The 14,813-nt window shown below is 48.9% G+C and overlaps 1 protein-coding gene and 1 long non-coding RNA gene across 6 annotated transcripts in view; one reads left to right on the forward strand and one right to left on the reverse strand.

Moving 5' to 3' along the window:
• LOC131487392 (uncharacterized) overlaps positions 1-9,903 on the reverse strand; it is a 119,115-nt gene extending 109,212 nt beyond the window's left edge. For all 4 annotated transcript variants that reach the window (XR_009249718.1, XR_009249720.1, XR_009249715.1 and 1 more), the window contains exon 1: positions 9,310-9,903. This is a non-coding gene — a long non-coding RNA (uncharacterized LOC131487392). The remainder of the gene's footprint in view (positions 1-9,309) is intronic.
• A 111-nt stretch (positions 9,904-10,014) lies between these two features.
• On the forward strand, positions 10,015-14,681 carry SMPD1 (sphingomyelin phosphodiesterase 1). 2 transcript variants are annotated; one of them, XM_058688046.1, is made up of 6 exons: positions 10,015-10,508; positions 11,421-12,193; positions 12,738-12,909; positions 13,333-13,409; positions 13,610-13,755; positions 13,878-14,056. In XM_058688046.1, the coding sequence occupies exons 1-6, from the start codon at positions 10,227-10,229 to the stop codon at positions 13,916-13,918; spliced, it is 1,491 nt and encodes a 496-aa protein (XP_058544029.1). In that variant the 5' UTR covers positions 10,015-10,226; the 3' UTR covers positions 13,919-14,056. The 2 variants fall into 2 exon arrangements, with proteins under 2 accessions (XP_058544029.1, XP_058544028.1); XM_058688045.1 differs by having other exon boundaries at positions 10,019-10,508; positions 13,898-14,681.
• Positions 14,682-14,813: the final 132 nt, after the last annotated feature.

Genomic DNA, 14,813 nt, shown 5'->3' on the forward strand with positions numbered 1-14,813 from the left:
GCTTTCCAGGTATCTCTTCTATCTATTTCCCTGCCAAACACCCCTCTTAAATCCCACTTCAGAATTCATCATCTCTAACCTCACCTATCACCCTCTTTACCAGCTGATCTCTCTGGCTCTCCTCACTGAAGCTCCATAGCCTTCGGGACAAACTCCAATAAAATCCTTTAATACTCAGTTGTCCAAATTCGCAACCAAACTCTTCAACACATGGGCAGTGCCTATCTCCCTGCATCTCCTTGCACAACTAGCCTTCATTTAAACTTTTGGAAATTTCCTCTTTTGCATAGTGTTTCATGCTTTTGGCCCTTTGCTTATCCTCTCACTTCCAATTTATTCAAGCAACCAATCTTATGGAGGCACTGGCAGACATTGTGGTGAATACTAGGGATACGATGGGAGCAAGACTAGACATGGTCCCGACTCTCATGAAGCTTACAGTGTACTGGAGAAGGCAGGCAGTAATTAAATAAGCACATAAACAAATGCAATGTTATAACTGCAATGAGAACTATGGTGGGGGATGAAGAAGGAGGAGGAGGAGGAGGAAGAGAAGGGGGGGTAGGATAGAAAGAGGACAAGGAGGAGGGGGAAGGGAGAAGGAGGAGGAGAAAAGAGGGAAAGGGGAAAGAGGAAGAAAAAGAAAAAAATAGATCAGGGAAAGCATCCTCAAGGAAGTCACAGTTGAACTAAGGAATGAGTAGCAGGGGTGCCTGGGTGGCTCAGCCATTAAGCGTCTGACTCTTGATTTCAGCTCAGTTCATGATCTCATGATTCATGAGTTCAAGCCTCACATCCGGGTCTGTGCTGGCAGTGTGGAGCCTGCATGAGATTCTCTGTCTCCCTCTCTCTCTGCCTCTCCCCTGCTTGCTCTCTATCTCTCTCTCAAAATAAATAAACATTTTTTTAAAAGAATGAGTTGCAGTTAATTAAGTGAAAGGAGAGGGAAGATCTTTTTAGGTAGAAGGAACAGTATAGGTGCAAAGGCCCTGAGAAATCTGGGAGCCTGTTGTTTAGGCTCTGAAAGATGGTTAGTACATCTCAAGCATTGAAAAGGAAGGAGAAACATCTTCCTAATCTCGTTCTCCAGGCAAATACTAACTCATATTTCAAGACTGGCCTCCTGGAAAAAATGTCCTCAACTCCATGAACCTTTTCTCTGCAGTTAGCGGGAATCAACCACTTCTTCCTTTGACTTCTACAGTACCAAGAAAGCTGTCTCCAGAAGCCCTTTCTCGTAGGTCTGTGCTTCATGTCTGTGTCTTCCCACCACCATGAGCTGTCTGTGGGAGGTGCTGGGGCACAGTCATCTCTGTATTTCAGGGTCCCTGGCACAACACTTGGCACAGAATAAACTTCTGCATATGTGTCACCTGAATGGCTGGCTGGCTGGCTGGCTGGATAATTAATTAATTAATAATAAATGCATTCATTCCTTTGGGGATTAAAACTAAACTCTAATGTAATTCTCCTACTCTGGCCAGTGCCAGTCTCCAGCCTCAGCCTCATACACCTTCCAACTCCCTCTCAGGGCTCCTGTGGTCATACTGTCTTCTGCCTCAGTTCCCAAACCTGCCAGCCCTTCCTTGCCACAGGACTGCACTTGCAGTTCCCTCTGCAGGGACATTAGTCTCATTCCATTCTTTGGTCCTAGCATAGACGTAACTCACTTCCTAGGGAACCTGCACGAAGGCCCTCAGATCCAGGTGACATGCCTCCTCTCTGCTCCCACAACTCCCCACATGTCCCCCATGGAAACTCCTATTGGACTGGTTAGAATTGCTCAGTTACTAGTATAACAATATAGGGAAATTTCTAAATTCTATTTCTCTTAGATGCAAAATTTCTCTCTCCCCCCTCTGAAGGGAATTGTTGTTACTGAAAGAATCCTTTCATAAGGAATTCGGGTGGGGAGAGAGAGGTTGCATGAATAACAGTAGATGACTAAAGGGCTTTTCTAGGGAGGCTGAATTCTGTGAGGTTTTTGTTTAGACAAACAGAGTATGAGTGTGTGGGGTGTGTGTGTGTGTGTGTGTGTGTGTGTGTGTGTGTGTGTTGAGCTAATAAATGTATGACTGCCTGGCAATAAAAGGAGCCAAGTCACCATCTGTTAGGTAAACGCTCCCTACATCTTCCATGGGTAATTAGGTGGAAGTGAGGGCAGTGAGGGAAAGGATTTTTCAAAGTTTCCCACATTCTTTCCTTTAAAACATTTTTTTAATGTTTACTTATTTTTGAGAGACAGAGACAGAGAACAAGCAGGGAAGGGGTAGAGAGAGACACACAGAATCTGAAGCAGACTCCAGGCTCCAAGTTGACAGCACAGAGCCTGACACGGGGCTCGAACTTCCAAACCACAAGATCATGACCTGAGCTGAAGTCGGATGCTTAACCTACTGAGCCACCTAGATGCCTCTTCCCACATTCTTTCCTTTGGCCTTCACCTCACCACAGTAAGTTCCTCTCCCCTGCAATGGATACTATGAATGGGGCATGGGTAGCCGGGAGCCCTGAGCTGGACCTCATTAAAGCAATGATAGTACAGATGGAAGATGTAGCTTAACAGGATGCATCAGACACTAAACACCTCCTCGACACTACATACTGTTCTAAGTCCTTGGGATCTCACTGAATCTCACAACCACCACACACCATTATTATTCCCATGTCATCTAGGAAGAAATCAAAGCTCAGAAAGTGATGTGTTTTTTCCAGGTCACACAATGAGTGAGCAGCAGAGCCAGGATTCTAACCCAGGAGACTGAATCTAACGCCCATCCCCACAGCCACAGTCCCTACCATGGAGGGTTTGGGACACACTGTTGCAATTGCCTGTCAGAAGATTCCATTTCTTCAGGGTCCATGCCCTGGAATCCATAGATTCCTAGTTCTCTAGTACTCCCTAAAATATCCACAAGAGGGGGACCTCTTCCCATCAGTTCTAGGCTGCTGCCAGGGAGGAGGGGCGATTATGGATTTAATCTGCAGTTCTAAAGGCAGCTGGAGAGTTGGCTGGTTACCTGCACAGAATTTGAACAGGTTTCCTGACACAAAAGAGCATAGGTACCCTAGTGGTACCTGATCCAATTAGTCCAAATTAACTAGGAAGCTCTCTGTCCCAACCAGGCATATTATTCCCATGCCAATCACTCTCCAAGCCTGGCACCCAATTTGCTATGGAAGCAGGGGCTGTGTGAGCCTTAGATCTTTAACACCAGGCTCCTCTCCCGTTCCCTGAGTTTTACCCATTGTCCAGTAGCCTAGGAGCCTCCAAAATAGGTTTCAGAGTTTCTAAAATCCAGAGAAAATAAAGAATAAAGTGGCCCTTACCACTCTCACTCTTAGCCCCACAGAACTCTGCTCATAATGATTCTTAGGCCATAGGATATCCAAGTTGTATTTATGTCCTTTCTTAAGATGGACCCTAGGAATAGGAGTGTAGTGGACACTGCTATGGGTCACCCAGGTTCCCCTTCAGGAATGAAGGACTTGGCCCCCCCAGCTGTTGGGGGTGCTGCTGGAATATGGCCCTCAATGATGAGCCCATACAGAAGCCCTCACCTAGGAAAGCCACCTTGCCCAAGGTCATACCCCCTTTCTGAAGCATCCTATGACCAATTAATTTAGAAAGGAGCAAAGGCTCGGTCCCCCTGATTCAGCTTGGAACAATCTGAAAAGTCTTCTCAGCTTCAGAACCCACTGTAGGGTTGGCTGAGGCCTCTGCAGAGACTGCCTCAACATTCATCCTCTCCCCGTGCCCAATCCTACTTGCTTCCTTTCCTTCACAGGAGGTGATCCTGAGAGTACTCCCTAAGAAACCTCCAGCAAGTTCATTTCCATCTTAGGGTCTGCTATGGATAACCCAACCTGCAGCAGCTGGTGCCAGGATGCTCTAAGAAAGCAGATGCTAACGTGGGATTTTAGAGCAGGATCACTCGCCACCCAGCTGACAGGGACCCAGCATCGGTTAGGTGGAGTTGGAGAGTCCCTGGTGAATTGGGATGGTATCCTGGTGCAAAGAAATGCACTGGCTGGTTCAGTGAATCAGATTTTTGAGAAACATGAGGGAATCTGTAACTATAAGAATAAGGGAATTGAGGGGCACCTGGATGGCTTAGTCAGTTAAGCGTCTGACTTTGGCTCAGGTCACGATCTCACAGTCCATGAGTTTGAGCCCCACATCAGGCTCTGGGATGACAGCTTGGAGCCTGGAGCCTGCTTCCCATTCTGTGTCTCCGTCTCTCTGCCCCTCCCCTGGTCGACTCTGTCTATGTCTCTCTCAAAAATAAATAAACATTTCAAAACTTAAAAAAAAAAGAATAAGGAAGTTGAGTGATTATAGCTAAGCTCATAGATGCTCTAGAAAAGAGTAATGAAAAGTGTAAAATAATTAATCTGCAACTAAAAGCACGGAGAAAGTGACAGCCTGCACCAAGTGAGGCAGAAATGCCGTAACTGACAGGAAAGATAAAAAGGCTCAGAAAGTGGGTGTCAAGAAGGATAGACTTTATAAGGTTGGAAAACTCATGAAATAACTATATTCCACAGGATACATAATTTGCCAAAGTAATAAGGAATGTTTGGTAGGAGGGCTACCAGCATCACCAAGACATTCCATAATGGCTCTACTATATAGGCCAAGGCTGATGGCAAACACTACTGCTGAGTTGGTGGACTCACTGACAGCAATAGAAATGATAGGAGTCTCCTCCCAAAATAGAGGCTAGGCGTCAGCATTAATCATTAGAAACCCATTCCCATACGCCCAATAGGGTGGGCTCCCACTTACCAAACCTGATAAAGGTTTTTGCCAAATGTCAAGTGTCTAACCTGCTAGCAGCAAACTTGCTAGCAGCAAAAACAGAAGCCAAGTCTCCAAGATGGCACCATACCTTGAAGAGACCAACTAGCCCCTTGGTGGCAAGTTGACTACACTGGATTCCTTCCACTCTAAAGGGTGAAGCAGTTTGTTTTGTCAGGAATAAATAACATATTTCAGGCATGGTTTTACCTTTCCTGCCCACTGGGAGTCAACCATCACCATCATCTAAGAGCTTACAGTGCTTGAACAACAGGCATGGAATCCCATCACATCAGACCAAGGACCCAGTCTTTGGCAAAGGAGGTATAAAGTGAGCCCATGACTAGGCAACCCACTGGTCACATTACATACCACACAACCCAGAAACTGCCAGCCTGATACAGTGATGGAATGGGCTGGTGAAGGCACAGCTAAAGCATAAACTTGAAAGTGATACCTAGAGAAGACAGCGTGCTGTCTTCCAGCATGCAGTGTCTACTTTAAAATAGCAACCTCCATATTATGCAATGTGCCCAACAGGTAGAACGCATGAGTCCAAAAACAAGGGAGGAAGCAGGAATTGGCTTCTTACCATTACTCCTATGATCTGCCTGGAGAATTTGTGCTTCCTGTCCCTACAATGCTAGGCCCCACAGGTTTAGAGGTCCTGATTCCCAAAGGGAAAATGTGTCCAACAGGGGAGAGAGTATAGCTGCTGCCCAGCAACTTTTGGCTCCTTGTGTGAAGGGCAAGAAGAAGCATCACCATCTTGGCCACAGAGTAGATACTAATTACAAGAATAGAGGAGGCAGGGCAGCTGCTACACAAAAGAGATAGAGGAGAAATAGTTTGGCATCAGCTTGTCCACTCGGGAGCCTCTTGACACTCTCCTCCTCTATTTTGATGGTAAAATAAAAAAATGCAGAAGCAATGGCTTGAGGAGGGCATGGATACCAGATGCTCACACACCTCAGGAGTAAAAGTCTGGATCACACCGTCAGGTAAAGCCACTGAAATCAGCAGAGGTGCTAGCTAAGGAGGAAGGAAATCTAGAATGTGCAGTAGAAAAGAAAAATGATGGGTATCCCTTGCTATCCTGCTATCAGTTACAGTAACCATAATTCTTCCTACCAGCTTTCCTTTTCTAAGTTTCCACCATGAAGAGAGAGGCTCACCACAATGCTGGGGGAACTGCTTCCAGAACTTATATGAAGAAATGGATCCAAGTGGCACACGAGGTGGACGGACTGTGGTAGACACTGTCATTGCCGCCTGGTCTCCCTCCAGGAACGAAGGACTTATTCTCCCATCTGTTAGGCCTGCTCTCAACAGAAAGCCCTCAGCTATCAGCACCCACGGGAACTTCCCCAAATGAAGCAAGCCCCCTCATGCCATTTCAGGACAACTTTGAAGGGTCATCCCAGCTTCAGAACTCCCACTGGGTCTGCTGAGGTCTCTACTGAGGTAGCATCAAAGCTCAACATGTCCCTCTGCCCAATCCCACTATCTTTCCCATCCTTCCACATCTATATATTCCAAAAGCACTTCTGAAAAAATCTTTTTTTAAAACTTTGTTTAATGTTTATTTATTTTTGAGAGAGAAAAAGAGAGCAAGGAGAGCACATGCATACGCACACATGAGTTGAGGAGGGGCATAGAAGGAGGGAGACACAGAATCCAAAGCAGGCTCCAGGCTCTGAGCTGTCAGCACAGAGCCCAACGTGGGGCTCGAACTCACAATCCATGAGATCATGACCTGAGCCAAAATCAGACACTTAACTGACTGAGCCACCCAGGCGTCCCTGAAGAAATCTCTTGCATGTTCATCTTTGTCTCAGAATCTAATTCAATTCCTGAAGAATAATGTCATCCATGTCAGGGGAAGAGGGGCTTTTGATCACCTACTCAGAAGGATAAGGGTGTGTGATATGCATCGATAATGGTTCCACCAAAACCAACTATATGAACTGTAAGAAAGAGAACACTGTAAGAAAGAGAATTGGGCAAATGAGCAAGAAGGGAGTGAGCAAGAAAGATACTGTTAAGGAAATAGGATGTGAGCAAAGGAAAGGACTTCATGGGATAAGATCTTGGAAAACAGGTAGAATTTGGGCCCTGAGGGTCATCAATGTCCTCTTACATAGCAAGGACAGAGACTGAGAGCAACAATAGTTAAGGACAAATGGGGCTACTTGAAATCTTCTTCTTAATAACCATCTAGATATGTCCATCCTGCTGTCCATCAAGATGAACTTTGACTCTCCCCTTTTTGTCTCCCCATTCTCTTGTTAATTTAATGTTTTTATTAACATCAGTAACACCCATGAAGGGAAGCTTAGACACCAAATTTGATAAGGCTTCTTGGACTGATTTTGCAGCAGGAAAGTTACTTGTGGGGGGTGGGGGTGGGGGATGGGAGTGGTTTTATCCAATCTAGCAGGCTGGTCATTTCCTCAGGAATAACCCTCTGTGTCTCTGTATGGCCATCTGCGATTTTTCCATAGTGAGCTATGGGTCCAGTAACAACCCAAACATGCTCATCCATGCTGAAGCATGTAAAAACAGAAATACTGCCCCTAAATTAGTCACACTCACAATCCATTTCAGTAAAGGTTCTTCAGGAAGTTGATGATACTAATCTACAAAATAAAACAACTCCCTCACATGATACCTCCTGGTTTCAGTAGTTTCTTGGTTTTGTCCTCTCCCTTGTGGCCCATCTTCTTATGACAGAGTTTTAGAGGTACTCTCAATAGTCCCGACATAAGCCAAAACCCAGACTAACCAAAATCTGAGCTTGGTCCAGCATCAAGGTCTCACCCAGCCCTCTACCTTTCTTTCATTTTAGCGATTACAGATAACAACAACCAAGAGATTATATAGTTTGGGGGCACCTGCATGGCTCAGTCAGTTAAGCATCAAACTTCGGCTCAGGTCATGATCTTGCAGTTGGTGAGTTCAAGCCTTACATTGGGCCCTCTGCTGTCAGTGCCAAGCCCACTTTGGTTCCTCTGTTCCCCTCTCTCTCTGCCCCTACTCCGCTTGTGAGTGCTCTCTCTCTCTCTCTCAAAAATAAATAAAGAGAGAAAGAGAGATTATATAGTTTGCTTTTTTATTAGTTTCCATTTCCTTAAGCATCCAGTGAATCAATTTCCCAGGAGTTAGATCCATCTCTAAATTCCATTGGTAAATTTTACCTTTAGTAATTGATTATAGCACAATTACTGTTTGATACTATGGGTGACTATGTGAACATTGCCACCCAGGAATCAAAGGTTCCTCCTCTTCTCCTCCACCCTTTCATTCTCTCTTTTCCCAAAACACATGTTTTCATAAGCTAGGGCCAGGCCAGTAAATCCTACTTCTTTATTTATTTTATTTTATTTTATTTTATTTATTTATTATTATTATTATTTTAGCAAATCCTTTTTTAAGTGTTTATTTATGTATTTTTGAGAGAGGGAGAGAGAGAGAGAGAGAGCACAAGCAGGGAAGGGGCAAAGAGAGAAAGGGAGACACAGAATCTGAAGTAGCCTCCAGGCTTGGAGCTGTCAGCACAGGGCTCAAACCCATGAACCGTGAGATCATGACCTGAGCCGAAGTCTGATGCTTAACTGACTGAGCCATCGAGGCACCCCAGCATATCCTACTTCTGACACCACTTCTGGTGATACCTAACAACTCTCAAATTCTCCAAAACCAACTGGCTATACAACAATTCAATTAAATTCCAACACTACCTAGAGGCAGCATCAGATCCCACAAATTAAAGAACTCAGTCCCACAGAATTGTCCAGCTTCTGGGGTTCCAGGACACTCTCCTCAGGTTTGATATTTTGCTGGAACAGCTTACAGAACTCAGAAAACACCTTACTTACATTTACCAGTTTATTATAAAGGGTATAGTCAGAAATAGCCAAATGGAAGAAATCCACAGGATAAGGCACAGAAGGGGGGGGGGGGGATGTCATGAAGCTGTCAAGTGCTCTCCAGGTGTGCCACCCTACTAGCAACTCCTTAAATTCACCAACAGGAAACTATCAAAGAGATAAAGAGCTCAATCTCCACTCCTCCCTTCCCTGTAGGTTGAGGGTGGAGCTGAAACTTCTCACCCTCTAATCACTTTGTCTTTAAGTCACCAGCCCCATCTTCAGGCTCATTAGCATAAATTTAGGTGTGATAGAAAAGGGGTAGTATAAATAACAAAAGCACTCAATCACCCAGGAAATTCAAAGGGTTTTAGGAGCTCAATGCCCTGAACAAGAATTCGAGACAAAGACCAAATATACTTATTATACTACAATTACTCTGAGATGGTGCCCTGATGAACTCAGGAAAAGAGTCACTTGAAATTCTCAAAGGAAAGAACTGACAGGACTTTGGTAGCTCTGTGGATCTTGGAGAAGCACTCTAGGAGGTAAACAGCTCAGGTTTTAACTGCTGTCCTGCCACTTAACTTCCCCATGCTTCATTTTCCCCATCTGCAAAATGGAAGTAATAATACTTACTTCTTAGGGTTGTTCCAATTGAAGACAGTAACTCTAAAGTGTCTGGATCCGTGCCGGAACATGCATAGAGCTCAGTAAATGTTACTTTCACCATCATAGATGCAAGGGACACCCAAGTTCTAGTTCATGTTCCTGGTCCTCCTCGCTGTATGATCTGTACTCCTTTTCAGTCACTTCACCATCTCTGAGCCACAGTTTCCTCATCTGTAAGGTAAATGTATGGGTGTCCCCACGAGTTCAGAGCCCCTTCCATCAGGAACTCTGCATCAAATGTGACTCAAAGATTCTCAGTCAGGGTGACTCAAGGGTCCTGGTGCCTGTGGCAGAACAGGAGAGATGGAGGGGAGGCGCTCTCAGGGCAGAGGCAACACACTCAGTGTGAGAATCCCTGCCCTACTAGGGCGTGCTGTTCCCCAGATTTCCTTCCCTGTGGTGGGCCAGTAGTGTGCCAGGTGGGCCTGGCAATTAGCTATTCCAGGAATTTAGTCCAGGTTTGAAGAGAGCAGGCGCCTAGGAGCCTCCGCGAGCCTTTCACCAGCCACATTTGATTGCCTCCACAGCATGTACAAGGGCTACGACAGCGACCTCCCGCGGTTAGGGCGCACACAGCTTCCCTCCGCTCAGTTGCGCGCGCAGTCCGGTCAGAGCCGGGGCGGGGCATGGGCGGGGTCCTGGTACGCACCGCCCCCTCAGCCTCCCTCGCCGACTCGGATCCCGGCTGCTGGGGAGATCTCCTGCTGGGGAACCCAGGAAGAGGAAGGGGCGGAGCTGCCTTGCGGCTGGACGCGGAGCAGTCAGCCGACTGCCTCGGGGGCTCTTCGGCAGTCCCTGGTCTTGCCCCGCGCTTTGAGAGCTAGCCAGGGCCGAGACCCGGGGGACCCGGAGGGGTGAACCAGCCCTGTCTAGGAAGCCGGGCAATGCCCCGCCATGGAGTATCTCCCGGCCAGGGCCACCGCAGGTCCGGCCCGGAGCAGGAATCGGACCGGACCCGAGGATCCCCCAGACTGAGGCTTCTGTGGATGGGCCTGCCTCTGATTCTGGCGTTGGTTCTCTGGGCCCCGGCCGGGGCCCACCCTCTTCCCGTCCAAAGCCAACACGTCGGTCGCTTAGTGCCCCAGCTCCGTGACGCCTTTGGGTGGTGGAACCTCAGCTGCCCAGTTTGCAAAAGCTTGTTCACCGCTATCGACTTTGGGCTGAAGGTGAGCGCTTAAAGGGCCTGCAGTGGAGCAGCCAAGGGTGCGCTGGCGGGGGCGGGGGCGGGGAGTGGATGGGCTGGGGCTGGGGTCATGAAGAGCATCCCTGATGAAGAGGCTGGAGGATACAAGCCTTTACCGGATTTGCTCTCCTTTAGGGACACCCAGGTCTACACGCCACCACTACCTCCATTGTGACCTTGTGAAGTAAGGAAAGAGCTCAAATTATATGCCGGGCACTGTGCTAGCCATTTTATACAGGTCAAGTCAAGTCTGTGAGATGTTTTCATTACAGTATCTCCATTTGCCAAATGAAGAGCATCTGGGGGAGGTGAAGTAACTTCACCGAGGGCACATAGCTGGCGACAAGGCTGGGACTCCTTTCCTGGTATATCTGACTCTGAATCCCCCTGTGCCTTACATTTGGCATCGCTAATCCGGAGCACCATGCCTGTACTAGCTGCTCAAAAGGGACTTGAATTCAGAAAGATCCAAGGGTGTGGGAGTAGTTGGGGCTGCCCTGACCCTGATGGGATGATGAATGCTGGTTGGTAGGTGAGTTTTGCAGGTCTCCCCAGGGAACCTGCCTTTGTGTGTGTCCCCAAACTGGACAGCTATATTGCCCAGCCCGAATTTCAAGGCACTCTGCAGACAGTGACTGAGGAAGCCAGCCAGGCAAGCAAAAGGCCTGAAATGCCACTGCCTACTGAGCTGAAGAGGAAGTGCTGGCCTGGTGCTGCCTGAGTCACAGGGCAATATCTGTGGGAGTCAGGGGGTGCTCTGAGGTCTCTTCACCACAGTGGCATTGAGTCTGGCTTGGCCCCAGTTTGGATATGAAGGCACAGATGGTGGTAGCCAGGGGTTGGCCTGGTCCCTGTGCTGTCTCTGACCTCTCGTCACTGGTTCTTCCCACCACAGAAGGAGTCCGGTGTGGAGTGGGTGGGCTCCATAGCCACCAAGCTCTGCAAACTGCTGAAGATAGCACCACCCGCTGTGTGCCAGTCAACTGTCCAGCTCTTTGAAGATGATGTGGTGGAGGTGTGGACACGTTCAGTGCTGAGCCCATCTGAGGCCTGTGGTCTGCTCCTGGGCTCCACTTGTGGGCACTGGGACGTCTTCTCATCTTGGAACATCTCTTTGCCAGCTGTACCAAAGCCGGCCCCACAACCACCCAAGCCCCCGGCCCCAGGCGCCCCTGTCAGCCGCATCCTCTTTCTCACTGACCTGCACTGGGATCATGACTACCTGGAGGGCACAGATCCTGACTGTGAGAACCCACTGTGTTGCCGCCAGGATTCTGGCCTGCCACCTGCCTCCCGCCCAGGTGCTGGATACTGGGGCGAGTACAGCAAGTGTGACCTGCCCCTGCGGACCCTGGAGAGCCTGTTGAGCGGGCTGGGCCCTGCCGGCCCCTTTGATATGGTGTACTGGACAGGAGACATCCCCGCCCACAATATCTGGCACCAATCACGTCAGGACCAGCTTCGGGCCCTGACCACTGTCACAGCCCTTGTGAAGAAGTTCTTGGGGCCAGTGCCTGTGTACCCTGCTGTGGGCAACCATGAGAGCACACCTGTCAATGGCTTCCCTCCCCCCTTCATAGAGGGCAATCACTCTTCCAGCTGGCTCTATGAGGCAATGGCCAAGGCATGGGAGTCCTGGCTCCCTCCTGAAGCCCTTCACACCCTCAGGTAGTTGAGGTCCATGGAAACCCAGGAAGGGAAAAGAAAGTGGATAATAGTGAAGGGAGCAGGGGACCTGGGCATACCTGTGACTCTTCTAGCATGAGTCCTCAGCTCTCTTCACTGGCTCTGACCCTATACTCCACCTCTGCCCTTATGTCTGTCCAGCCACTCTCCCTCAGGATTGACAGCATACTTTCTCCATGCTAGTCTGTGTCTGTTCATGTTGGCCCTCTAAAACACCTCCCCTCCCCCTGCAACTTTAACATCCCAACTTTCCAGGTCCAGATCATACTCCTTCTGAATGGCCCTTGCTTCCCATTATAGTTCTCTTTTATCTCTGAGGCCTAGAGCCCTTAGCTTTCTGAGCCATTTGCCCAGTCATATGGGCCCTATAATTGGTGCTGTTTGGTTTTCTGCTGGAATGTGAGCCCCTTGGTAGGGATGATGTCCCGTATGCCTCTGCCCTCCACCCAAATGCTTAGTATAGGACTGTGAGCACAGGACCAGGATTATGAATGAGTGCTGACCGTTTGTGTTCACTTTGTTTCAGAATTGGGGGGTTCTATGCCCTTTCCCCACGCCCTGGCCTCCGCCTCATCTCTCTCAATATGAATTTTTGTTCCCGTGAGAACTTCTGGCTCTTGATCAACTCCACAGATCCTGCTGGACAGCTCCAGTGGCTGGTAGGAGAGCTTCAGGCAGCTGAGGATCGAGGAGACAAGGTGAGGGAAAGTGGTGAGAACATGGTGGATAGGTGCTCCATGGGGGTGGCGGGGAGAAGCAGGCCCTTTATGACCATACTCCTATCTGGAGCCAGAGCATCTGTGAGCAGAGAAGCCTGGTTTTCTGGAGTTCCAACAATAGGATTCCCTGGGAGTTCAGCTCCTGGTCCCCCTTAGGAGCTCTCATTCACTCCCCGTCTCTGGCCAGCAGTAATAGCTGTTGTAAGAGCGATGAGTACTAACTCTCCTGGCCAGGGCTGCCTGGACCCCTCCTTGTCCTCATAACCTTCCTTCCCCTTCCCCCCCCCCCCCCAAATTTCAAGTTCTAATTGGCCTTATTGAACAATTGATGAATCAAGCAGCATTCCATCTAGCAAATAGAGGGGCATTCTCCCTGATAACCTCCCTTAACTCTCCCTGCAGGTACATATAATTGGCCACATCCCCCCAGGGCACTGCTTGAAAAGCTGGAGCTGGAATTATTATCGAATTGTAGCCAGGTAGGAGGGAAGTGGGGAGAAGAGGGGTAGATGAAGAGTCTGAAGTTCATTTGAAAACTCCTTTGGGTATTTTATCATTCCTGGTGCCCCTTTGGGGTAGAGAGGCTACTTCAATGTGTGGAGAAAGAAAGCATCCCATCTCCCCAGATTTCTTCCCTGTCCCTAAAACCTTCTGAATCTAATTAGTGTCTTCTGGCCAGGTATGAGAACACCTTGGCTGGTCAGTTCTTTGGCCACACCCACGTGGATGAGTTTGAGGTATTCTATGATGAGGAGACCCTGAGCCGGCCACTGTCTGTAGCCTTCCTGGCACCCAGTGCCACCACCTACATCGGCCTTAATCCTGGTGAGTGATGTGGGAGTTGTTGAGATAGAGGAAGCAGAAACAGAGTTGGGGCCATGGCTGGCAAGGGGCAGGCGGGACATATGACCTCTCCCTGGAGTTGCCTTGGTTCCTTCCCTTTCCAGTCAGCCCTCCCTCCTTGCAGGTTACCGGGTCTACCAAATAGATGGCAATTATCCGGGGAGCTCTCATGTGGTCCTAGATCATGAAACCTACATCCTGAACCTGACACAGGCTAATGAGCCAGGAGCCATACCACACTGGCAGCGTCTCTATAGAGCTCGAGAAACCTACGGGTTGCCCAATGCACTGCCTGCCGCCTGGCATGATCTGGTGTACCGCATGCGGGGTGACACACAACTTTTCCAGACCTTCTGGTTTCTCTACCATAAGGGCCACCCCCCCTCAGAGCCCTGTGGCATGCCCTGCCGCCTGACTACACTGTGCGCCCAGCTCTCAGCTCGCTCGGATAGCCCTGCTCTATGTCGCCATCTGGTGCCAGACGGAAGCCTCCCTGATGTCCAGAGCCTGCAGCCAAGGCCATCTTTCTGCTAGTACCCCATGGCCCAGATTTGTGAAAGTGCAAATGTGAGGAAAGCTGCAAAAACTCCAGAGGACAGCTGTGGTAAGAAGAGCATCTGGTGGAAAACCCTATCCCTGAGCCCCAAGCACACCGGGGAAACAGGACCTTCTTTCATGGAGCTGGTTTGGCAAGATACAGAAGAGAGGGTGGCTGCTCTGTGCCCAGCATCTAAGCTGCCCTGGGACTGCTGCCTTTCATAACTATGGAGCAAAGGTCTAAGTTGGTCCTGCCGCAGCAGACCACACAGGAGCTCTCACCCCAGGCCTGTGCTGGCCAGCTAGGAACCCTGGACTGCTGCTGCCTGGTTGTCAGGCCATTAAAATAAAGATAAGAGACTTGGACTCCAGACCCCTCTGCAAGTGTCCCACTTTCTTTTTTTCAAGGAGGCAGGGGAAGGGGGCTTTGGGAATATAATCCTAACTGAGGGATCAGGGTACTGGGGGTGATGGTATGGTGCAGGCACAGGAAGGCACACACC

The sequence above is a fragment of the Neofelis nebulosa genome, chromosome 10 (genome assembly GCF_028018385.1).
Source record: "Neofelis nebulosa isolate mNeoNeb1 chromosome 10, mNeoNeb1.pri, whole genome shotgun sequence".
NCBI lineage: Eukaryota > Metazoa > Chordata > Mammalia > Carnivora > Felidae > Neofelis > Neofelis nebulosa.

What these genes read in the sequence shown, in the direction of transcription:
- SMPD1 (XM_058688045.1), top strand. Translation starts at nt 10,227, where the DNA reads ATGCCCCGCCATGGAGTATCTCCCGGCCAGGGCCACCGCAGGTCCGGC. An exon ending in CTATCGACTTTGGGCTGAAG is followed by an intron (nt 10,509 to 11,420) that starts GTGAGCGCTTAA and finishes TTCCCACCACAG; the next exon opens with AAGGAGTCCGGTGTGGAGTG. An exon ending in TATTATCGAATTGTAGCCAG is followed by an intron (nt 13,410 to 13,609) that starts GTAGGAGGGAAG and finishes TCTTCTGGCCAG; the next exon opens with GTATGAGAACACCTTGGCTG.